Source organism: Saimiri boliviensis, chromosome 19 (genome assembly GCF_048565385.1).
Source record: "Saimiri boliviensis isolate mSaiBol1 chromosome 19, mSaiBol1.pri, whole genome shotgun sequence".
Classification (NCBI taxonomy): Eukaryota; Metazoa; Chordata; class Mammalia; order Primates; family Cebidae; genus Saimiri; species Saimiri boliviensis.
Window position 1 is genome coordinate 8,087,256 of NC_133467.1, and position 26,974 is coordinate 8,114,229.

The 26,974-nt window shown below is 36.5% G+C and overlaps 1 protein-coding gene across 3 annotated transcripts in view; it reads right to left on the bottom strand.

Moving 5' to 3' along the window:
* Window positions 1-26,974, bottom strand: part of PLA2G4A (phospholipase A2 group IVA) — a 147,296-nt gene that overhangs the window by 15,966 nt on the left and 104,356 nt on the right. For 2 of the 3 annotated variants that reach the window (XM_039460258.2, XM_074389827.1), the window contains 5 exons: window positions 25,335-25,472; window positions 25,147-25,239; window positions 21,493-21,564; window positions 16,285-16,527; window positions 6,834-7,018 (listed from right to left, as the gene is read on the bottom strand). In XM_039460258.2, coding sequence (XP_039316192.1) covers window positions 6,834-7,018; window positions 16,285-16,527; window positions 21,493-21,564; window positions 25,147-25,239; window positions 25,335-25,472 — 731 coding nt within the window. The remainder of the gene's footprint in view (window positions 1-6,833; window positions 7,019-16,284; window positions 16,528-21,492; window positions 21,565-25,146; window positions 25,240-25,334; window positions 25,473-26,974) is intronic. The other variant, XM_074389828.1, reaches the window with a different exon arrangement.

Consider the following 26,974-nt stretch of genomic DNA (forward strand, 5'->3'; position numbering starts at 1 on the left):
ATTGTACATAGACAATTATGATGTTAGAGATTCTCCCCTCCTATCAAAAGAACTTCAATGTGGTAGTCTCCTTGCCAATTTTCAAATCTTACTATGTTATATACAAAACAAATATTTATTTTATTATTGAAAGTATAACATCTATCAATTTAGAAATTCTACTTTGGCAATCCTTTAGACTCATTTAGAACTACATACTTTGATAACAACACTTACAGGCTTAAAGTACTTTTAATATTCTAAGTCAGCCTGTAAATTTTATTTTATTTACTTTGAGTTTGCTGAAGTACATACTTAGAGACCAAACAACCTATATTATGGATGATATTTTGCAATTTCCTTTATATTAAATCTCTGAAAATATAATTCCATATTTTCAGAATGATAGGTTTCATGTTATACTATATAAAACAATAAAAGGAAGTATATAAATTTGAAAAAAGGCATGGGAAGAAAGAATTGACAAAATGATTTAACAACACATCTAAGAGAATGCACAAGTAGAAAATGCCTATATGTACTATAGAAGCAGTGATTGGAGACATGCTTTCAAATACAGTAGGCATCTAATAAAGCTAGGGTTACTAAAATGCAGTATGTTACTGACATAAGAACTGTCAGATTGTCAGATGGATAAATTGAACACAACAGATTAAGAAAAAAATCCTCGTGCCCTATAATAATTGTATAGTGTTTGATAAAATAAGTGTAACAAAATGATGCTGAAAAAAGTCTATGGGGGATTGTGTTGTTACAAATGTAATCTATTAAAAAATATTAATGAGTTAAATATATTTAGAAGAATAATATTAAAATTAAGATATCAATCCATATTTAACTGACATTGGGAAGACTGAATTTCAAGAACATACTACCCAAAGCAACCTACTGATTCATTGCAATCCCCATCAAAATACCAGTGACATTATTTATAGAAATAGAAAAAAAAATCCTACAATGTATATGGAACCATAAAAGACCCCAAATAACGAAAACAATCCTGAGCAAAAAGAACAAAGCTGGAGGCATTATATGACCTGACTTCAAATTATACTACAAAACTACAGTAACTAAAACAGCATGTTACTGGCACAAAAACAGTCAGATAGACCAATGAAACAGAATAGAGAACCCATAAATAAACTGACCCATTTACAGTTCAATTCATTTGCAACAAAGTGGCCCAGCATATATACTGGGGAAGAGACAGTCTCTTCAACAAATGTTTTCTAGGAAAACTGAATATCCACATGCAGAAAAGTGAAACTTGACTGCTATCTCTTGACATATATAAAACTCAAATCAAAATCAATTGAAGACTAACATCTAAGTCCTAACACTATAAAACTACTAGAATAAAACACTGGGAAAACACTCCAGGACACTGATCTAGGCAATGATTTCTTGACTAAGACCTCGGAAGCACAGGCAACCAAGGCAAAAATGAACAAATAGGATCACCTCAAGCCAAAAAGCTTCTGAACAGCAAAGGAAATAATCAACAAAGAAAAGCAATGAACCACAGAATGGGAGAAAACATTTGCAGACTATCCATCTGACAAGGACTTAATACACAGAATATATAAGAAGATCAAACAATAGAAAAAACCCATCAGATTTAAAAACGGGCAAAAGATCTGAATATATATTTCGCAAAAGAAGACATACGAGCGCCCAACAGGAATATAAAAAATGTTCAACATCACTAATCCTCAAAGAAATAGAAATTAAAACTACAATAAGATTCAATCTCATCCCAGTTAAAATGCCTTTTATCCAAAAGATAGGAAATAACCAATATTGATGAGGATGTGGAGAAAGGGGACCCTCTACACAGTTGCTGGGAATGTAAATTAGAACAGTCACCACAGAAAACAATATGGAGGTTCCTCCAAAAACTAAAAATAGGACTACTGTATGATCCAGTAATCCCACTGCTGGGTATATATCCAAAAGAAAGGAAATCAGTATATTGAAGAGACATCTGTACTCCCATGCTAATCGCAGCACTATTCACAACCAAGATATGGAATCAATGTAAGCATTGATCAACACATGAATGAATAAAGAAAATGTGATACTACATACTATAGAATAGTATTCAGCCATAAAAAAATAATGAAATCCTGTCATTTGCAATAACATGGATAGAACTAGAGGACACTGTGTTAAGTTAAACAACCCAGGCACAGAAAGACAAATATTACATGTTCTTATTCACATGTGGGAACTAAAAACGATTGCATTAATGGAAATACAAAGTACAATGATGGTTACCTGCTGCTGGGAAGGATAGTGGGAAGAGGAAATAAAGAGTGAATGGAAAATGGGTACAAAAATATGGCAAGATAGAAGGAAGAAGATCTAATGTTCAGTACCACAATTGGGTGACTCTTGTTAACAATAATTTATTATGTATTTCCAAATAACTAAAAGAATGGAATTAGAATGTTACTAACACAGAGGTGATAAATGCTTGAGGGGATGTATACCCCAATTACCCTAAATGATCATTCCACATGTGATGGTATCAAATTTCACATGTACCCCCTAAGTATGTACAACTATTCTGTTCCCACAATAATTAAAAATAAAAATTTTTAAATGTAATAAGGAAAAGAGAAAATACACTGAAAAACAATTTTAAAAATCATATGTAAGAGGCCGGGCGCGGTGGCTCACGCCTGTAATCCCAGCACTTTGGGAGGCCGAGGCAGGTGGATCACGAGGTCAAGAGATCGAGACCATCCTGGTCAACATGGTGAAACCCCGTGTCTACTAAAAATACAAAAATTAGCTGGGCATGGTGGCGCACGCCTGTAATCCCAGCTACTAAGGAGGCTGAGGCAGGAGAATTGCTTGAACCCAGGAGGCGGAGGTTGCAGTGAGCCGAGATCGCGCCATTGCACTCCAGCCTGGGTAACAAGAGCAAAACTCCGTCTCAAAAAAAAAAAAAAAAAAAAAAAAAAATCATACATAAGAATAAAAACAATGGAAGAAAGAAGCTCCTACATAAATACTGAAATAGTAAAATCATCAGAAATAAAAATCCCAATACAAATGACTTATTAGGTCATATTTGCAAAAATAAGACAAACTTTAATTAGTCTTAAGACATAAAAATAATGTTTATTAATAGGAACAACACAAATAATCTGATTAAAAGTAGTTTAAAAACATCAATATATAATAAGCATGACAAACCATTTAGTCTCACAAAGGAAGCAAACTGAAGCAAAAATGTGAGGGTTTTTTCCTCACCATGTTACATAAATTTTTTTTTTTACTTTGTCTTTAATATTTTTTCCAGCCAGCAAAGGCATGTGGAACAGAGACTCACCTATGTAATTAGATAAAGTAATGTAAATTGGTGAAAACAATCTGAAAATATTTACTGAAAGTCATAAAGTGATATTTAGAAACCAACCTAAATAAATAATTAAAGTGTGATTAAAGAGTCATGTGCAAGGATGATGATTATAGAAAAATGTGGCAAGATGGCAATCATCTAAAAGTTGAAAATAGAGCACTATTAAATAAATTCTCACATACCTGTATACAGAGATACTACATATTTTTATTTTCTTTTATAAACATCTCATTTAGCTCTCTTTTATATATATCTTATATGTCTTTATGTTTTTAAAAACATTTAATGGCATGAAAAAATGCTCATAATATAGTTGTAAGTAGAAAGAAACAGAATACAAAACTATATGACCATGGTAGTCACACACACACACCCCACACCCCACAAGAGACTAGAAGAAAACACCAAAATATTAACAGCTGTTGTCTGAAAGTATTGCATATATCATCCAAATGTTCATACATTTTACAAGTATATATTCTTAATTACAAATAATGAGTCAACATTTAAAAACTACTGCAAAGTATAATGATTCTTTTTAAAGGTACAAAGTGATATTCCAAAACCTCCTTCAACTCATTAAGGTGGTGGAGCTCTGATTCATGTATAAAATGATGGCTCTGACATTTTACACCCCCGTTAGTGAAGTGAATAATACAGTGTCTTCCACCACTAGAACCAGCTTCTCAGCTATCATCTGAGAGTCACCCATTGAAACCTACCTCCCCACTGTTTCTCATAGGTCATCAAACTCATCGTCACGCGCTGTGGTGCAGTAGCACTTCATTATCCTGTGCTTGGATTACAATACGTTCCTCTCAACGTTACTTCCTTGCCCTCCATTCTCCAATTCATCCTACTTTCCATTGTCAGATTAATCATCCTAAAATTCCCATTTCATGAAGTCATTTGTCTACTGAAATCCTCCACTGATTCTCCATTTCTTAATGTCCTACCTTAAACTCTCTCCTTAAGCCTTCCTAAGGGAGCCGAATATCTGTCGCTTCTCATCAGATCACTCCAGCCCCTCGATGTGCTCATTGCCTTCTCTGTGCTGTTTTTACCCTATTTCGTTTGTTACCCTGTTCATGAACTCCAGTATGCACCAGCATACTTTTATATTTATCCCCTATAATACAAATACTTATATAAACTTATATCAAGAACTATTTAATAGTAAGTTTCTCAGTTCCCCGACAAGTGGCTCTTGTGAATAAAAGTCTTTCCCCCCAAAAAAACAAAATGTTATGGGAGATCAGGAACCCTATCTTCCCACTAACTGCTGCACACACACAGTACACAGAAAAGAGGTGATGAACAGTGAGCACAAAGGAGGCAGCTGGTAAAGGGTAAGGAATTCTCATTCTGTAGCTTTGGAGTCTGGTCCAATCTCACCGTGTGTGTGTGTGTGTGTGTGTGTGTGTGTGTGTGTGTGTGTGTGTGTGTTTTGTTTTGTTTTGTTTTTTGAGACAGAGTCTCTCTCTGCCCTCCAGGCTGGAGTGCAGTGGCGCTATCCTGGATAACTGCAAACTCTGTCTCCCAGGGTCAAGTGATTCTCCTGCCTCAGCCTCCCGAGTAGCTGGGACTACAGGTGCACGCCACCATGCCTGGCTAATTTTTGTATTTTTAGTAGAGACAGGGTTTCACCACGTTGGCCAGGCTGGTCTCGAACTCCTGACCTCATGTGATCTGCCCACCTCGGTCTCCCAAAGTGCTGGGATTACAGGCCCCAACCCCATCTCACCGTTTCTTAACTAGCACTTCCCTAGCCAGGTCGTGGGCTTCGCTCATCCCACATATTATTTTATTCGTTGATAAGGTTTTATCTCATTGTTACTTGTTTCTTTGAACACTACTGCTACCTCAAAAATAGATCAAGTGTGAAAGCACTTTGAACATGTAAGGTTTTTTATATATTTAATGGTTTTTATAACCATTATTAGTCTTTATAATAGCAGTTTAATTATCATATGATAGAGAAAATAATCAGATATGCTATCACTGGCTCCACCTGGCTGGGAGATCAGAACTGTTAACATTTAATCGCTATGAAGTGCCACTTCTTCATCTATGAAGTTGAAATAATAACGCCATCTCTCATAGCATTTCATTTATTCACCTACCAAAAAAAAATTCTATATGCTCATATTTTGGCCGGCACCTAAATGACAATTAGGACTGAATGATTAAAACAAAATAAATACACACAGAGAACAGAGTTCTAGTCCCAAGGAGTTCCCAGAAAGCAAAAGCAATATATATATATAAGCAAAGACATACAATATACTATGATAATTGTTGTAGTAGAAGAATTTACTGAGTCCTATGCACTTTAACCATACAAGTGGAAGTCAAGAAAGATAACTCTTGAGCTGTGTCTAAAGAATGTTTGGAGTATTCCAGGCAGAGGGAACAAAGCATATTTATTTGAGGGGGAGGCCAGAGTGCTGCCCAGCAATTTTCCATATTGTTGTTTCAGAAGCTTTTCTCATTTCTTCACAGAGGTGAACTTTTATTTGCCCCACCTGTCTGACTCCACTACCTCCGTATTTTCATCCTCACAAGATGACCTTGACTCCTAATTCCTATAAAACTTCGAAGTCATTACATGAGTACTTCCTGAACTTCCTTTCTGCATACCTAATATTAAATCTTCATCTGCTGCCATTTCCCCAGCGTGGACATTTCAATACTGTTCTCCACTTGTATCCTGATTCCTTTCCCACTTCCCACCCCCACATCCTTCCCAGAGATGTGACTTCATCCTGTATTCATCTCTCCCCTCTTCAGTCATACCTTCTTCATTACCGACTCCTCGCCATGCGTATGTAAACATGCTTGCCTCTGCTATCAACAACCCACCCCCACCACACACAGCTTTCTTCTTCCCACTTCCTCTTACAGATCCAGTCCATCCCTCTCCCTGATCAATCTACAAAATTGTCTCCATCCCTCAAACCACTCTGGTCTGATTTCTGCCCTCACAGCCCTGTGGAAGCTGTCCTCGTCCAGTTCACCAAAGACCTCCTTGTCGTTAGGTATCTTCAGTTCTCACAACACTATACACTTCCTTTGTTCCTCTCCTTCCCCCTCGACAGCACTCTTAAAAGTACTGTTTATGTCCACTTCTCTTTTCAGGGCATACCCTCTCCATGCATGGTTTAAATGATCATTTACTTGCTAACTCCCACATCTCAGCCTCACTTCCTTTGTAAACTTCAGACCTACTGTATTATTGTTGTCCTGCTCAGGACTCTGAACTTCACTGAGCTCATCAGAATCATTTAAAAGTTTCTTTAAGCAGGAGATTGATTGAAGCGTGTCTGCGTTTTAGAACTATTACTCATGAAAACGTACGAAATACGTTCAAGGAATAAGCAACCGGAGTCAAATTGACTAAGACATCTATGAGGCAAGCGAGAGAACGTGGTAGAGAATGGAGTGCCGTAGTAGGTCTCCTTACCTTGAACGGGGGACTGGAATCACTCGGCCTTGCAGAAAAGTCAAAGGAGATAATGAGATCAACCCCTCTCTGAGGTCTCAGTATCAAGGGATACGGCAGGTTAAATGTGAGCCCGCTGTCCACTACATGAATCTTTTTACTTTTGACATCCAGGGGCTCATATATTCGCTCAAATTCATCAGGATCTTAAAAACATAAATGAAAAACAAGAATGAATTAAATGATCCTTCATCCGTATTTATCATCTAAAAACGTTTGTTTAAAATTTGCAAGACAGAATCTGCTACGATTAGGCCCTTAGGCTTTGGAGACAAATAGACCGGGGCATGAGACCAACTTTAGCGATTGTAATATTATATTTAAGTCTTAGTTTCTTCACCTGCAGCATCAGGACAAAAGTAATTACCAAATAAGGTTGCTGTGAGGATTTACTGGGAAGAGGCATGGAACACACGTAGCTTCGGTGCTGGTATTAACTCTAAGCTGTGATCACTTTAACAGTATTATTGTACGTTACATAGGTCTTTGCAGGTTTCTAAACATTTCCTCATGCATAATCTTGTTTAATTCTTATAACAGGTGAGGCAGAGGACAGCTGTAATGGAGGGCAAAGCCAATGAAGAGTCTCTCGAAGGTGGCATCACGGGGAGGTGGCAGACTCTATGGATCACATGCTGCCTCTCTTGGGGGTGAGTGTGCATTTCACCACAAGGTGGGAGTCCAAGAAAATCATCCAGCCAACACGCCCTGCAAATATGTCTGCCACCATTCAGATTCGAGTCTAGATGCTGAGCAAGATAGATGCACGCTCTTCTCTGATAGCGTTCATATTGTGAGTGCACCACCAATAAGTAACTAAATGTATGAAGAGTACAGTTCATAAGGTGATCAATGCCATGAAGAAAATGATCCAGGACACTGTCATCAGGCGTCACTTCAGCTGGATGGTCAGGGGAGATGTCTCTGAGAAGGGAACCTTACACTTAAACAAGAATAACGGTATGGAACCGCCATCTAAAGATTGGGATGGTGGGATCCAGAGGATTCCAGAGAGAAGGAGGAGCTAGAGCAAGGGTCTGAAGGCAGAATCAGGCTGGTGTGTTTGAGGAGAGACAGCAGGGAGCCTGCAGTCCGAGGACAGGATGGGAGGAGATCAAAATGAGATGGCAGGGGCTCTGAAGAAACGGAGGGCCTAGAGATCATTAATTTCATGAAGAAAGAATACTGAAAACATACTACCCTTCATGTTTATGTATGGTGCTCCTAATTCACTTGCCGGAAAAACAAAACATGACCAGAGAGAACTGGTTTGAACTGAACTGAATAAAACGCATGCAGCTGCTTTTCTCTGCCCCTTGTCCACACTCTTATTTCCTCTGCTGTTATAGGAAGAAGGCTGGCTAAGCCCAAGAGGGAGGCCTAGGACCGTAGAATGAAGTGAAGATGGTCACACCAGATGCGAATATGTACGTATAACCTTATATATACATATACACATACACGCCCAGCACACAGTAGGAACCGGGTGTATGTTCGTTTCCCTCCATATGTTCCTAAGTAAGAATAATACTATCTCTCTATAGTCAATTTTACTTATTACGTTTTAAGAGCATGAAATCAAAAAGGAAAGAAAATCTTTAAATTCTTTCTGTCCAATTAAATCCATAATCCTCACTATCAGTAAAGGTTGAAAGAAAAACACCAATGAGACAGTCATCATATTTTATTCAGTGTAAAGTGAAAAATAAGACTTCAGCATGGTTATTAATACTAAGAAACATTAATATCCTTCTAACTTTCTACAGTTAGCAGAGTCATCTGTTTTCGCATGTCTATTAAAAATTCCCATTTTGAAAATGGGATAACATATAAATGTTACAGACGCTTACTAGTGATGCTTATAAATAAAGAAGAGTAAGTTTTATGACTGAGGCAATTCATACTGCCCAGAATAAGTGACGCAAAGAGGAAAGGTGTGAATAATGGTCTTGAATTAAAAACAAATACGCTGAAAATAAAGCTATTTTTAAAAGCAAGGATATGGTAATATGGCCAAATAATAAAGGCCTGCTGTGTCCAAAGCTAACTTACAGGGCAACAAAGAGAGAGAAGAGAAATAGTTCTTTAAATAATTACCTGTAGATCAGTTCTCTTTTCTTAATAAGTATCTACAGACAGTCGTGACAATGCACCTTGCCACCAGCCATGATACTAGACTATCTATCACAGAACCAGGAATGTAAAGATGTAAGACGGAAATATATAACGAGACTGTCAAGCCCATTTTTGACGTCTATTCCTCTGAAATTTTAGTTTAACAATTACATATGTGAACGTCTTAAAGGTAAAAATAGTGAGTCTGTGACTTAAATTCATTTTTAAACATTTTACCAAAAAGTTGGAAATTCATTAGTTGGTTACTCACATTTCTCCTAATGGTGACTTCATTTATACTGAGTCTATTATGTATCAGAAATTTCATATATAAGATTTATTATTCTTACAAGACTCTTACAAAGGAGACTAAAGATAAGAAAAACAGAATCTTACAGAGGAAGTAGCTATTTTAAAGATAAGGAAACTGAGGCTCAAAGAGGTAAAATAAATGGTCTATTTTCAAACAGATAGTGAGAGTCAAAATTCCAATCCAAGTTCACAAGGTCTAAGCCCTAAGCATGGTGTCACACTATTACTTTAGAAAGTGGCATGACTGAATAAGAAGGTTTAAAATGAGTAATATAAAAAATAATAATTACAAAGTATAGAGGCTCTCAGCACATAATCCTATCACGTATTTAAACCACATTAATATGTGTATTTTATCACAGTTAAACCTAACATTTAAAAACACAATCATGGGAGCACAGTAGTCCCTACTTACTTGGGGGGCTATGTTTTAAGAACCGCCCAGTGGATGTGTGAAACTGTGCATAGAACGAATCTCTACATATACTCAGTTTTCTCTTACATATACATACCCATGATAAGGTTTAATATATAAATTAGACACGGTAAGAGATTAACAACAGTAGTAAAAAAAAGAGAACAATTATAGCAATATGCCAGTATCCCTACTCTTGTGATTTGTGGCCATTTTTAAGTAGAAAAAACAGGGTTACTTGAATACAGAGACAGCCAATCTGATGAACTGAATGGCCAGAGTCACGAACGGGCAGGCAGCATATTGAGCCTGGACAGAGAGATGTTTCACATCTCAGGAGGAATGGCATGAGGCTTCTTTATGCCACTCACACCTGCATGTAATTTAAACACTGAACTATTTATTTCTGGAATTTTAAAAATTTTTTTCAAACTGTGGTCAACCACAGGTGACTGCGGGTAACTACAACTGAGAAAACTGAAACCCTGAGTAAGGGAGGAAGGATTACTGTATTTTTACATGCAACGCTTTTCCCTACTCTAATGCAAGTATAATTACAATTCATAAATTTGGAGGGGGGGGGGTGCTTCATAAACTCAGTTTTTAAAACAGTTTTAGCTGAAAGTGTAACCAAAAACAGATCATTTCTCTCATATCCTGTTTGGTTTGTCCCTTAGCAGGAAACTGGTAGTGACCTTTTATTCTTTGTTATATCCAAGAGGGAGTGCATTTGAGAGGAAAATCATGTGGACCAATTCTGAGCTTTGGTTTGTAACTGAACACCACCACTCCCACCTTAAAGATGAACTGATGGTAAGTAGTGTTCCTTTTATTGTCTGTTTTATGTTTAAAACGATTTTTATTTTGCAGACAAATAATAATTGTATTTATGGGGTACAATGTGATGTTTCATTACATGTATACATTTTGGAATAATCAAATCAAGTAATTAAGAATATTCATAACATCAAATATTTATCATTTCTTTGTGGTAAGAACATCTAAATCCTCTGTTTTAGCTATTTTGAAATGCACATTATTATGAACTCAGGCGCCACGCTGTGCTATAGATACACAGAACTTATTCCTCCTGTCTCACTGAAACTTTGTGCCCTGTGAGTAAGGCTGCCTCTTTCTCCATCTGCTGCCTCCTCCACAAATTGCCCCCAGCTTCTGGTAACCTTTATCCTATTTTCTACTTCTGAGTTCAACTTTTTTTAGATTATACATTACCAGTGATATCATGTAGTGTCTGTCTCATTTCACTTAGCATAATGTCCACTAAGCTCATCCGTGTCACAAAACAACAACAACAAAAAACACACAAAAACAGTAAGTAGTGTTTCCTAACTGTGTTGCAAAAAGCATAGTTATGCAAGATATAAACTGATGCCTCATATACAAAATAAGAGTACCACGATTAAATAAGGTCATGTCTACAGAAAGGCAAAGTTCAACAACGTAAAGGACTAGCCAGTGATATTGCGCATTCCCTATTCTCCTTCCTATGGCTGTCACTAACAGCACTTTATATGATGATGCTAACCAATCCTCAAAATAACTCTATAACATAGGTACCATTATTATTTTTATTTTATAAGTAACTTGAGGTTTAGGCTAAGTGACTGGCTAAGACTGCCTGCTAGTAAAGGGTCCAACTGAGATGCAAATATCGGCCAGTCTCCTTTTACAGTACTATCCTCAAGCACCTGTAAGTAAGACTTAAACTCAGGAGGGTATCACTGTATTTGAAGAGGGAGATTGAGTTGTACGTTTTTCCAAGTTTATTTGAACTTGAACCCGATTTATTGTATAACATCTACTAAAATGTCTTAGAGTATTGGGTAAATGCCACTATGGAAGAATTTCCACCCATAATTTAAAAACATACAAGGATTCTAAACTTGTGAATCAGTTAATGGGGTTCTCTGATGGTTGTGGAAACATAACTCTGTTTTAGAATTATGTAACAGTTCCTTAAAGCAGATCAGCTTTGGTTATTTGTAATGGTCATTTTATAAATACATCACAAAGCTTCCGGGTTCAAATATTTGGATGTCTGTGTTTTGAACTCTGGCCTAAACTAACTCATGTCTTTATTTCTTATTTCCAGATGGTGTGTGTCACAGTAAATAGGATAAACACAAAAGTAAACAGGAAAGAAGTCATATGACTCATGAAAAGCTCTCCAAAATTTGTTTCCACAGGTACACAACTATTTTGCAGTAAACTCAGGAACGGAATTTTATGATGTTACAATTTCTATTGTTTACAAAATACAGTCTGCAAGGTGAAGTAGCAGGCACAAAAATAGTGCACTTTTACTGATTTTAGGTTGAAAGACTGATTTAATTCTAAGACACTCAATCTTCAATTTATATAAACATTTTTCTAACATAGTATCTAGATTGGATAAAATCTTTTTTGCAAGGGGGATGCAAAATTTAAAAAGAAATGGGCTTAATGTTTTAAATAAATTGTGGCTAAAAATTTTAGTTGGCATTCTTTAAAGTAGGAATTTTAAGGAAGACCTTATGAACCAAAATGATCACAGTTTGTGATAAATGTTTTAACTTTTCATTCCAAACATATGATTATTCTAAAAATTGGAAACTACCAGAGGAAGGTAAACTAGATCTACCTTTGTAAGGACCTTTTCTGAAAAAGCACTAGTCAATTCAGTAAATTCAGTCTAAAATGAAATTAATTTTAGTAATGTTGGCCTGTAAATAATAAAGTTGAATAAATCTGTGAACTGACCGAACTGACTAAATTTTTTACTGAAATCAATACCCACATACATTTTTTATTAAATACATAAAAATGAATAAAATGTCATTTAAATAAAATGCACACTGAGAAATAAAATTTAAAGTTCTTTCCAAACATCATTAATTTAAAATAATTTTAGTTTAGAACATTTTCAATTATCTCAAAAAAAAACTGGTTTATATAATGCCACATTTGGGGATGACTAATAGTTTATAACATAAGGAAATTATGTTATTTCATGAAAACTGTCTATAACTCTTCTTTCAATGGGCATTAAATGAAGAAAGGAGTCAGACAAGGTGATGTATAACTATTATTCTCCAAATGCGAACACCCACATTCAAGTCATACTCCTTTTTGTTTTTGAGAATGAGTCTCGGTCTGTTGCCCAGGCTGGAGTGCAGTGGCATGATCTCAGCTCACCGCAACCTCTGTCTCCCAGGTTCAAACAATTCTCCTGCCTCAGCCTCCCAAGTAGCTGGGATTACAGGCATGTGCCACCACACCCAGCTAATTTTTGTATTTTTGTAGAGACAGGTTTCACCATGTTGGCCAGGATGGTCTTGAACTCCTGACCTCAGGTGATCTGCCCACCTCGGCCTCCCAAAGTGCTAGGAGCCACCGTGCGCAGCCCTCAACTCATATAATTAGTTTTGCAGTTGTATCCTCGACGTTGACATAGCCTCACTAACCTACTGTTCCGTCAGAATCAGCGTTCTATATTTTAGTTTTATTCTACTTTTCCATCATTGTTAACGAAAGTAAAGTACTTAAGTCCTTCCATGAATGACAACTTTGAGGAAAGGCCATTAAATGATTTTAATCTTTATGAGGCCAAGGATTGTATCTATCTTGTTAACTACCGGATCCCAAGAACCAAGCACATTGTAAGTACTCAATAAATAAATCTAAGTGAATGAAAGAATGAACAAAAGACAGAAGGAAGATGAAAATGCAAAATAATTTAAAAGGAAGAGGCATACTTTCTAAAGTTCCCAAATTTAGCTCATAAAAATACAGGATGCCTGGTTACATTTGAATTTCAGATAATCAACAAACAATTATTTAATGTACTTCCCAAATGCTGCAAAAATCATATATAAATTTACACATATCTAAAATTCAAATCTAACTGGATATTCTCTATCTTATCTGGTTACCTCAACACCACCAAATCTACATAAATATTCCAAATCTACCAGGAAGTTTTTTAAAATGTGGTGTGTAGACCACATGCTGTGAAAATTTCATCATGTTAACTATAATGAAATTCTAATGGAAATTGAAATTTGAATTTAGTGACCTTTGAAAAAAGAGTTATAGACAGTTTTCATAAAATAACATAAGGAAATATAAACTATCAATCATCCCCAAATACGGCATTACATAAAGAGCTGTGCTGGCTGATGCAATACAAGGAATAACATAAAACAGATGGATTAAAGTATACAGAAAGAAAACTTCCATTTTTACATAAGTGGATGACTAAGAAAACCAAGGGCGGCTATGGGGAATGGTATGTGGCCAAGGGAAAGCTTGGAAGCAATGTCAAGAAACCTGTGTCCCAATCTCAACTCTGTTGGGAAATTTTAGGCGAAGATGATAGAATTATCTTCTTTGATCTTCCTTTTCTATAGAGTAAAATAACTGAAGATTCTCTCTATATCGACATGCTGTATGAGTTTGTAGTTTTTTTTTTAAGCTCATCATCATTCACCTATGAAGTGTACATTTCTGGAAGAGACATATTTAATTGGAATTGTGATGGCAATAAGCATAGTTATATGACTAAACAAGAAAAATAATGTCACTGAATGTATAGTTAAGTGTATTCTTATTTTGGATGAATTTAAAAATAGATACTGACTTGCTGACAGAATTTCATTATAGTTAACACAATAGTTAGTATACTATATAACTTAGTGAATCCTGTTGGGATTACAGGTATATAATCAGACATACCTCATATCCTAGTTTAATGCCATAAACATAAAAAAAATGTAACGAGTCTATACTAATCTTATTTAAACAAGAGGGGTCATTTTTGCCTCTGCAATTCCTTTTAAGGGGTCAAACAACAGAAAGAAACAACAATACCAAAACAACAGCAAAATCCAAAACTATATCCTAAATTTCACAAGTATGTTCTAGGTATGATGCTTCAACAAAAGGCAGTAGAAATTTTTTTTTAGAAATAGCCCATTTGAATTTTTCCTGCATCTAGTCAAAATGTCTTTAGACAGATATGATTGAGGAATGACATTTGGGCATTAAGGAAAAGATGATGGTGTGGTGAACTATAAAAACTTAAGATGACAGAATTAGCACCAAAAAAATTATTATGTATTGATTGGTCACCAAAGCAAATTTAACTTTAAATCTGTAACAGGCATGGAACTGAAGCCCAGAGGGAATTATTCTTGAGGATTTGGCTAAGTGACAAATCTGAAAGTGACTAGTTTCTTGCTGGGCAGCTTTAAGAAAGTTACCTAACCTTTCTGAGAACAGGAAGACAGATCCAATAGCCTAATGAACAGCACAGGCTGGCTGACTCAAGCCCTACGTTGCACTAGGGAGTCAGGTAAGGAATGTGTTTGCCAGAGTCCCTTGCAGCTCCAGTTCTCCTGAGACCTGGCCTCTGCCAAAGGGAAACACTTGCATAAAACCTGAAAAAAAAATGAGACAGAAGCTACATTTCTGCTATTTCTTCTGCCAAGCACAATTGCCAAGGCATTATGGGGATGATTCTGAAGTACTTTTTGAGTCATTCCTGAAAGCTCAGCCTAAAGCTTGTTCCCTCAAGGTTTGGAACAATTTTATAAGCACTTAATTCCCTTCCTCAAATCCCTTTCAGAAAATAGGAAATAGTTTCCTAATTTCTCCAAATGAACTGTGACTAGTACAGAGAAAATGTAAAGTCCCCCTCAATATTTTTTTTTGAGATAGAGTTTCGCTTTGTTGCCCAGGCTGGAGTGCAGTGACGTGATCTCGGCTCACTGCAACCTCCTCCTTTGGGTTCAAGCAATTCTCATGCTTCAGCCTCCTGAGTAGCTGGGATTATAGGCGCGTGCCACCACACATAGCTAATTTTTTTGTTGTTGTATTTTTTTTTTTTTTTTTTAGTAGCAACAGGGTTTTACTATGTTGCTCAGGCTGGTCTTGAACTTCTGAGCTCAGGTAATCTGCCTGTCTCAGGCTCCCACAATGCTAGGATTACAGGCGTGAGCCACTGTGCCCAGCTGTCCCCCTCAACATTTTAATGAAAATTTTCTATACTGACATGTCTAGACCATTTTCCATCCAATGTAAATTTTTCTTTAAAAAAAAAAACAAAAAACCAGGCCTAGTACAGTGGCTCCTGCCTGTAGTCCTAGCACTTTGGGAGGCCAAGATAGGAGGATCACTTGAGCCCAGGAGTTTGAGACCAGCGTGGGCAACATGGCAAAACCCTGTCTCTACAAAAAAAAAAAAAAAAAAAAAAAATCAGCTGGGTATGGTGGTGCGCACCTGTAGTCCCAGCTACTCAGGAAGCCGAGGCAGGAGATGGCTGCAGCCCTGGACTTTAAGGCTGCGAAGTGCCATGATTGTGCCACTGGGCGATTGAGTGAGAACCTGTCTCAAAAATACAAACAAACCACAACAAAAATAACTCTAATAATTTGAAGCCCTTCACACATTAAATGCAGCTTGTAATAACTGAGAATACATGAGGGTTAATAACAATTAAAACGCTTCTCCCCAAAGAAAGAATACAGATCTCCTGAATTAGCTCCCACTGATTATACTTTGTGCCCTTACCTGCCACAGCTGCATCCAGTTCATCATCATCAAAGGATTCCTGTGTGGCAAAGTCACTCAAAGGAGACAGTGGATAAGATGTATTGAGATTCAAGCCCAGCATGAAGTTGTGCACCTTCCCAGCACGTCCTTCTCTGGTATTGAATAAAGCTGAATCACTCACCAAGGCCATTATCATACGATGAATCCAACTTGCTTGATTATCACTGTGATAGTCCCTTCCAGCATCTTCATTTTCAGTGCCTAGGGAAAGAGAAAAGATCGCTATGCAGACTCCAAAGTGCACGTTTAAAAAGGGATCTTCTCTGGATAATTAAATGTTAAAATTAATAATGAAGCTCTATGTTTCACATGTTTATTTGCCTACATTAATATAATAAATATTGCAATTAATCATTTTTGTTCTTAAGGTGTTCTTGGTTCACCTTTTACCTGTAGTGCTTGTAAAGAGTATATTCCTGACAGTGCCCCTCGGTTTATGCTTAGATTTCCAAGTAAATTTCTTCCTTCTTCCCCCTTTCCTTCTTTTCTGAATTGTTTTTCTTCCTTTTCTCTGGCTTCAAGCGCACACACTTGCATGCACATATAACTCACACACACAGAACATCCACAATGGCTAATTCTACCCTCTACATGTCTTAAGTTTCCTTAATTTTTTTTTTTTTTTTTTTTTTTTTTTTTTGAGATGGAGTTTCGCTCTTGTTACCCAGGCTGGAGTGCAATGGCCCTATCTCGGCTCACCGCAACCTCCGCCTCCCGGGTTCAGGCAATTCTCCTGCCTCAGCCTCCCTAGTAGCTGGGACTACAGGCACGTGCCACCATGCCCAGCTAGTTTTTGTATTCTTAGTAGAGACGGGGTTTCACCATGTTGACCAGGATGGTCTCGATCTCTTGACCTCATGATCCACCAGCCTCGGTCTTCCAAAGTGCTGGGATTACAGGCATGAGCCACCATGCCCAGCCTTCCTTAATTAATCTTATCCTGTTTAACAAACATTCAGGAATTGTGCAAAATGAGGAGATAGAGCTAAAGGATTCAACATACATTTAATACTAAATAAACACCCTTATGACCTATTGGTCTTATGACCTGTCATTTCATCCTTGCTTATACAGTTTGGAGATTTAAAAGCCTTTAATTTAAACAAATGCCTAAACATTTTAAAATTCAGTGATCACCCCAAAGCAGTAGTTTTAAATGCCTTTTTCCTTAAAATCCATGCATACACCATTACTACTGGGAAACTATATTATATGGCCATTTATAGCACTGGCTCCAGAATCCAACTCCTTGGGTGCCAGTCCTCTCTCCACTCTTTTCTAGTTACCTTCCCCTTCTCCTTTTTCATTTCCTCATCGATAAACCTCCTAAAGTTGTGAGAATTAACTGTGTTTGTGCATCTATGTAATGTTCTTAGAAAAGTGCCTGGCCCATATTAACTTCTTAATAAACACTTGCTAGTAGCAGAAATAGTTGTAGCAGCAGCAGGAGAAGCACCATCATCATCAATCTTATTTATTCATAATTAAAATTGAAGAGCAATTTATGGTAGAGTATAACTTCATCTGCCTAAACCCTGTTTGTTCTGATTTCTGGGAACTCTGTACATAAATATTCATGCATTTATAAAACTGTGTGTGTATGTGTATGTGATTGTGTGTGTGTGTGTGTGTGTGTGTGTGTGTGTGTGTTGAGATAAAGAGAAAAAGAGACTCTACAGTCAACTTCATAATTTCCAAATGTAAACTAAACATACATAAAACTATAATAAATATTGACTTTTATCTTCACAGATATTTGTTTAACTGAGCGGAGCAAATGAAGAGCTCTTTCATTCAGTAACCAATCCAGGTAACTTTATAGTCACCAAAAACAAATACACTATTTTCTACTCTCACCCTGTCATAATGCCAAATAGGACCAAAAAAAATATTTTACTAGAAAAATTCAAGCTTTAAAGTAAATGATTTATGTCTCCAGTTTCACAGGATATGAATGAAATACACAATTATTTCCAAAGATTTGGGGGCTGCAGCTTCTTACTTTTCTTCTTATTATTCAATAAATTCCTACTTCCATACCAGCAGAGGATTTACCTTAGGATATCTTTGATAATGGCAGCACTTGCAGGACAAACCCAGCAGTCACCATATAAATGTTATATGTTGACTCAAAAAAAAAAATAAGTTGACTACTTACGGCTTATTAGTCATACCACTAATAGTACATTTCTATCTGCATCACCCTTTATAACTTAAAGCCCTTTTGTATGCATTTGCCAATTTAATGATTGCAACGATTCTGTGAGAGAAGGTAAATGGTTCCAGCACAGATTTGAAGAAACTAAAGCAGAAGATGCCTAAAAGCTTGCTCAAAATCACATGACTAAACATGAAAGAGCCTCAAGAGACTAAAAGGACAAGCCACAGACTGAAAGACATTATTTGCAACAGACATATTTGATTAAAAACATGTAATACAAAACACACAAAGAACACTTAAAACTCAATAATAAGAAAACAACCCCAATCCAAAACTGAGGCAAAGGCCTGAACTGATACCTCACCAAAGAAGATACACAGATGGCAAATATGCATATGAGAAAATGCTTCACATTAACGTCATCTGAGAAATGCAAATTGAAACAATCAACGGAGACTACGACATACCTTTTAGAATGGCCGATATCCAAAGCATAGATAATAATAATACCCAATGCTTACAAGATGCGGAGCAACAAGAACTCTCATTCGTGGCTGGTGGGGAATGCCAAATGGTTCAGCCACTTTCGAAGACGGTTTGGCAGTTTCTGACAAAACTAAATATACTCTTACCATATGATCCAGCGACTGTGCTCCATGGTACTTACCCAAATAAACTGAAAAATCTACGTCTACACAAAAACCTGAACATAGATATTTCTAGAAGTTTTATTCATAACATCCACACCTGGAAGGAAAGTTCAAGTTTTCAAAGTTCACCTTCTTCAGTAGGTGAATAAATAACTAAACTGTGGTACAACCAGACAATGGAATATTATTCAGTGCTTTAAAAAACACATAAGCTGTGAAGCCAAGAAAACATTGAGGGACTTTAAATGCATACTACTAAGTGAAAGATCTGAAAAGGCTACATCATTGTGTGATTCTGACTATATGACATTCTGGAAAAAGCAAAACTAGGGAGACAATAAAATGATTAGTGTTTGTTATGGTTTGGGCGAGCAGAGGACAGACAGGCAGGAGACAGGATTTTTAGAGCAGTGAAACTATTCTGTATGACATGTCTAATGATGAATACATGTCACTACATACTTGTCAAAACCCATAGAATATATACCAACAGTGAGTCCTAAAATAAACTATGGACTTTGACTGATGATAATGTCATTTAAGTTCATCAGTTGTAATAAACATACCGCTCTGGTGCGGAGTGTTTATAGTGGGGGAGACGCAGGGGGAGGGTGGACAGCAGACATATGGGAACCCTACTTTCTATTCAGTTTGCTTTGAAACGGAGCAGAAACTGCTCTAAGAACTGCTCTAAAAACTCTACGTAAAAGAGAAAATATATATACTAACAGCGGAAAAGAAAACATTAACCACATACTAAATATCATGCTGTAAGCAAGGCTAGTCCTAAAACCAAAGCAGCCATATTCAACAGTCCTTGAACTTCACAGCCTTAAGACTCAGCTGGTACTGTAGGGGTTATCAAATGTACTGACCATCTAGAGAAATCCTTAATAATAGAGAAACCGTTATTCTATCTCCTCAGTGGTTCCTAAATCAACACGAAAATAATTCTAGAGAAGCTAGGCATCTGATACCTATCCCCTTTGCACTGGCTAGCTTCCTTCATTAAAAGGAAATTTAAAACAAAAAGGACTCCCACAACTAAAAAATGTATACATTTTAAAAATGAAGGAGCAAGGATGAAGACGTGCTTCCTTCCAGGGCAGGGTTCTTTTGGGGTTCCTGCGTAACGATCAGGGCTGCCGGTCATTATTTGATTAGGCAGATCATGGGCTGCATAACGCAGCAGGACAGTGCGGGCAGATCAGGGCTGAACCCAGCATGTGCTGCTACAGCAAAGCCTTGTGCCCAGATGAAAGCATTGTCTGCACGGGGAAGGAACCCTCTTTTGTAAGTGTCACAAGACACCACACACTAGCCAAGTCTTGGTCCCGGGCAGCTGCATTCCCCAGAGAAGGCAGCTTTTCTCTAATTTACACAAACGCATCTTCTGAGGAAGTAATAGCCCAGCTATCAGAAGAGAATTTTAATTTTAGTAATAATTAAGCAAGGATAAAACGGGCTCTTCCATGCCTAGTGGAATTAATTAAGTTTTAGACCAGGAAGCATTTAATATCTTCTAAAATCTAGATGATCATATTCAAGCCGTAATAGGACAGATACATCCAGTTCTTATAAAGACTTCCCTTTGTTTTTTTTCTGTTTTTGTTTGTTGGTTGGGTTTTTTTTTTTTTTTTTTTGACTATGGGAACACTTTTATAAATGGCTATCTCAAAACACTGTGTCAAAATAATCTATTTTACCATGAAACATTTACAACAAATATGACCTTCATATTTGTTGCAAATCAGATCCTCACCTTATCTCTGCCCTTAGTCCATCGCTGACTATCATGATCCACACCAAACTGAAAACGGCCTTGTCAGAATGTAAAAGGACTCATTTATCCTATCAAATAATATATGCAACAAGTTCTTGATACTTTTACCCACTTCATCACTGATCCCTTCTCATGAGGTAGAGTGGGCTAAGGCTCAGGAATGGAGCGAGAATACAATTTTTCACGTTACTTAATAACGAAATTGTAAAAGACCAAAATTTTAATTTTTAAAGTCATCTAAAAAGGTTCCCAAATCACAGTAACTATGCTGAGAAGCCCAGTGCTCTAATCAGACTTAAAAGAGAATTCAGAATTTCTACCATATATATATATATATATACACACACACACACACACACACACACACACACACACACACAGACACATATATAGTGCTGCCTATTTTATTACACATGTAATACGCAATCCTCTCTCTCAATACAAAACTCCAATTTTATCATTTCCATTTCTGAAGTGGAGATTACCATCAGCATCTTGAATGAGAAAATCAGTCTAAGTGTTCATATCCTTTCCTCATGGATCTCGGCCAGAGACGTTTCCAGCTCACTCACCTTTGGGTTCGTGTGATTCATCGTCACTGTCCGAACTATCATTACTCACAATATGCTTTGTTGTAATATTTTCTGCGAAAAGGAGACAAAACAATTGAATATTAAACAATCTTAGCTGTCAAAATTCACAAATTTATTATAAAGAAGTAATCCGAGCAAAACCATAGAATGAGATCTACTAGCTCCGCTAGCATAAATTTAAATCCATTTAATAAATCTAGATTTATTAGATTTAATCATGTTTTCAGATTTCTCACAAGAAACAAAATTTCCTAGGACATGAAAAATTATATTTATTCATTCATGATTTAAAGAGGATAATTTTTATGTTAATCATAACTCCAACAGAAAGCACAACTTGATTATAGGAAGCTCTTGTTATACCAAAAAGTACTTGTTTTTCTTCATTATTTTTAAGTGGTGTTTATGAAGGTAGAGGATAAAACCAAAACTTATAGGGGAGCTACAGAATAGTTTTCTTAGAATGAATGAAAGATACTAACAGAAATTATCTTTTGATTTTCAGTAATATTGTAAATTGTCAGTTGAAATTTACCTTTTGGTGTCAAGAATTTGTGCTTTCTGCAGAACATATTAAGAGAACAGTTATAAAAACTAAAATAACCACCAGAAATCCTTAAAACAAAGACAGCAGTAAAATCTAGCATGATTACTAGTTATCTTTTGTCTTTTTAAAAAACGGTTACCCAGGCTGGGCTGCAACAGCATGATCTCTGCTCACTTCAACCTCTGCCTCTGTGCTCAACAATCCTTTCACTTAGCCTCCTGAGTAGCTGCGTCTATAGGCATGGACCATCCTACTTGCCTAATTTTTTTTTGTATTTTTTGTAGAAGTGAGGTCTCACTCTGTTGCCTAGGCTGGTCTCAAACTCCTCCACCCAAGCTATCTTCCTGCCGTGGCCCCCTGAAGAGCCGGGATCATAGGCATGAGCCACCATGGCCAGCTTAGTTGTCTTTTTTCAAGTAAAATGCGCATGGGTGATCAAGGGTATGTAATGCACGGGTTAATAAATGCTTACAGCAGTGGATTGACATTTATGTTTTAAGTTTTTACTGGCATGACTATACATACATTTGATAAAATGTTCACAAGCCAATATTATTGGTTTCATTTCATGACTATTATCAATAGTTATTTTGTTACACGGAGGTATGGGAGATGCTAAAGAATGATCTACTCCAGGTGCCATATACATCACATGTGTTTCTAGGCCTACATGTATTTTGTTCTCCTTCCTCATGCATTTTCTTTCTTCCTTCCTCCCCTCCATTCCTTCCTTCCTTCTTTCCTTCCTTCCTGTCTTTCTTTTTCTCTTTCTTTCTTCCTCTCTTTCTTTCTTTTCTTTCTGTCACATTTGATAGTTTTATTTAAGGCAATAGTTCACCAAAATAGTGTCTTATTTGTAAGGAAGAACTTCATGATATGAATAGCTAACTATTTTGAATTTACATATTTTCCATCCTAGTATAACGTACAACTCTGTCTCTCAAAAGTGTAAATTTTTCACATTCGTTCAAAACTCCTTAGAGAGTCAATAATTTCATTCAGAGTTGCCTGACTGTAGTCCAATGTTCCTTAAAGTCTTTCTTCAGAAAGAAGAAAACAGAAAAGCAAAAATCATCTCTGAACACTCCTTTAGGAGGCAGACGTCGGTCAAAGGGTAGAGTAGTCACCAGGAGTCCTCAGAGCCCTCTCAGTCACCTCTCTGGTTTCATTTCTGGAAATCCTTACTTAATCTGAGGTAACATGCTTCCTGCCGACTGGCGGATCACACATACACGATATTCCCCCTCAGTCTGACACACAGGACGAGTAAATAGGCTGCCAGACTGCCAGCCTCTAAGGAAACTTCTCAACAAAGAACCTTCTCAAAACTACTTAGTATAGACCTCCTCCTTTTCCTTGGCCTTTAGCCACTGTCTCACCCACATTCAGATATGTTATTTCAGTCCTATTCTCTTCCTGCCTTAAGAAGAAAAAAATAACAAACCCCAGGTTATCTGGGTTATTCAACAGAGGAGAACAGGAAGCAAGCCTCAATATGTGATCTTCTCTTTCTTCTTTTATTTTTTTCTTAAAATCTTCCCATAATTTAGAGAGAGGGTTTGTTATTTCCACAAAGAGTTGAGAACAGGACATTCATCTGGGATATAACGTTCATTAAGTAGGTCAAGGAAGATCATTTTATGGTGATACATTTTGCCTTGCAGTTACCGGTAAGAGAATGTGCCCCACAGGACATGTCACAGCAGGCTCAGGAGGGCCACCTACCTTGTCTGCCCATTCACTGGGTGACGAGCAGAGGACAGTAAGTAAACCAGCACAAGGTGCCTTATTTGATTGTTTTTATTTTTAGTTTAAAATCCTTGGCTCCAATGAAATTATAAGATCACTTTTCCATTATTCATTAAGAACTAACCAAAAATACAAATGATGCTCTTGAAAATATTATGAACTATAGGAGTTTACTGCACTAAATATAAATATCAAATAAATTATTATGTAACTAAAATCAATTCTTGTAGGCACAGTGGTAATACTGCTTATAAGCCACCTTAATGTTCAAATTAATGTTACACTTGCATTCTCTTTTGCATATAAACTTAATTAAATCAACCAGCATTGTCTGAGATACCAAGGACAGCTTGTTTAAAATTCCTGCAGTAAGCTTTTTGTATGCAAGCATTCTTCAAGTAAATTAATTATTTAAAAAGTCATCAGTGTTATTCTGTCAACTCCTCTGTTCTCAGATAGATCTGTGCTACTTCCCAAATACAGAAGAGAAAGTAGGTAGCTGTGCTGATAGTCCATCAGGTGCTTCCCCTGACCCCTGCTGTTATGGCTCCAAATTCAGATTTAGCATTCCACCATTTCTTTATGCTGTCAGTCAAAACAGTCAAAACAAAAATTAGTGTTGATTAAAATACACATGGCAAGGCTTTTGGAAGATACTGAAGGTAATTTTTTTTTTTTTTTTGGCTTTTAGCCAAAATTTATTCATTTAAGAAAACATGTTTCTATGGTATTATTCTTATAATGAATGAAAACCACTGGTCCCCAGTTGAGATTGTCTGCTTTCTCAGGTTTTGTAAATATTTGTACTTTATTGTAGGCTAATGGGTTAGATTTGATGAAAATCATTAGTTTAAGTTTACTAGAGGTAATTCAATTTTTTTCCCTTCTTTTGGATATAGATTAGTATAAGATGCTAATTCCAGTGAGTTAATATTTAAGGTTAAATAAACTGTAACAAGCATAAACTTAAGTGTTACACTGTATTTAGCTGTTGGTGAATCTAATCTTTAAAAAGCTATTCTTATTTGATAAAAAGAGGACTTTCTAATAAAATTATATGTTTAGCAGTATAATGAGAAAAAGGAATAGAGTTGTGTTCTGTTAAAAGTTACTCTTAGGAATTAATGATTTTTATGAGTTCCATAGCCTCAGTGTCAAAATAATACTTAAGAAGTAACTGACATATTATATTTAGGAAATATTTAGGTTAATTCAACCAGATTATTAATACATTTAGAATAATTAAAATATTTATGAATATTTAATATTCTATATATGTTAATAAAATGTATCAATGTAGCAAGATTTTTATCAATGTAGGCACGTTTTTAGGATACCTAATTCTTCCTCCATTGTGGAGCCTCTACTTTGTGAACCAGAAACGCCCAAAACTCTGTTGAACAATATGGAAAATGCACTGCCCCAGACACCTAAAATAAAGCAGAAACGGAGAACAACTTAAAATGTACCAGGATTCAAAATGGTCAGACAAATCAGTGATAATATGTTTATTTTGATCACTTACCCATTAAGAAATGCAAAGGGTTTTCTTCATACTTCTTAACAACTGTTCCCATAAAAAATTTGCTTCCAAATAAGTCAGGAGCCATGAAAGTACCATATTTAGCCATGCCAATTTCGTATGGACTAAATTCAACCCAATCTGAAAGCATTTAGAAAAAAACAAGACAATGCATTAATAGGAAAATGCTCCAGCATGGTGTACACAGCTAATGATCACTCTATTAATGTTACGCTTATTCTCATTCATTTATTGAAAATGTTGAAATGAAAACATTAGCCAAATGCCCATTACGTATATGACACTGTGTAGAAGTTGGGGAAAAATGCTTAGAGGTGAATATGACAATACAAAAAGATTCCTTCTAATTTGCAGAAATTGGTTACACTTTATTTAAAAACTCAGATGTCTTTTTGAAGTCAGTTTTCATTCTATAGAATAGAAAACTGAAAACTGCTAACTAGATATAAATATCATAGAGCAGACAAAAAAATTAAACTCTTTGTTAACACTGCAAGCAGTCTATTAAAATGAAATAAAATGTTTTCTAACATTTACCTTTTCTTCATCTTTAAATTTTGCTTACTAACCATCTATTCTAACTCCACAAGACTGCAATACAAAGTTTTTAGGTTGAATGCCTTAGAAAAACATGGTAATAATGTCAGCGACGTGTCCTGTCTAAGAGCAAGGGCTCTGGAGCCGGAAGGTCTGGGATCAAATCCCATTCTGCTGTTTACGAACTGTGCTTACTGACTTGGGTACGTTATCCTCTCTCTGTCTTAAGTCTCTAATCAGTAAAATGTGAATAAAATTAGTAGAGAGTATGTAGGATTGTTTTGAAGATCCAATGAGTTAAGAAATATAAGCAGCTTAGAAGAGGGCATATAGCACATTTTAATTTCTCAATAAATAGTAGCTACTTTATGTTTCACGTATCCCCATGGCTATAACTATGTCTAATTATCATCTGCATCTTAATGTCTTCAGCAAGAACTCCTGGTTTCTGATTCCCATTTTCTACCCGTGCCACTCCTTTATTCTTCTTCTCGTTGGTAAAGGGTACTATTATTCACGCCACGACTCACTTTAGGATGACCCTTGATGGTTCTCTTTCCTTGTAGCTTACATCTAAAAAATCAGTGCTGTAGGCTCTATCACCAGGTTTGTTTAGAACCTGCTCACCTATCCATTTGGCCACCATGACCATACTGATACAAACTGCTTTATTCTCTCTCCTGAACCTTCGCGATAGCCTCCTAAAATGCTTCTACTCTGTTCGCCTGTTACCTTTTTGATATCCCATACCCAGAAGAAATCTTTAAAAATATAAATCGCAGTACACCAGTGTCATCTGAAAGCTTCCCATTACACTGAAAACAAAAACAGAGCCTACAGGTTCCATCCTGGCCGAGATCCCACTCGCTGTGAGATGCGGCCACGTCTTCTAACAATGTTCTACCACATTTTGTCTTGCGTATCCCACTTCAGCTGGTCTTTTTGCTGTTCCTCAGAGAAGTCAAGCTCATTCCCACTTCTGCATACACTTGCTATTCCCTTCTGCTGTTATAAGGCTTGCTCCTACTGAATCTTTAGTTTAGGGTCTTTCTTGATGGTCGGGATTATAAAATCCTAACATCATC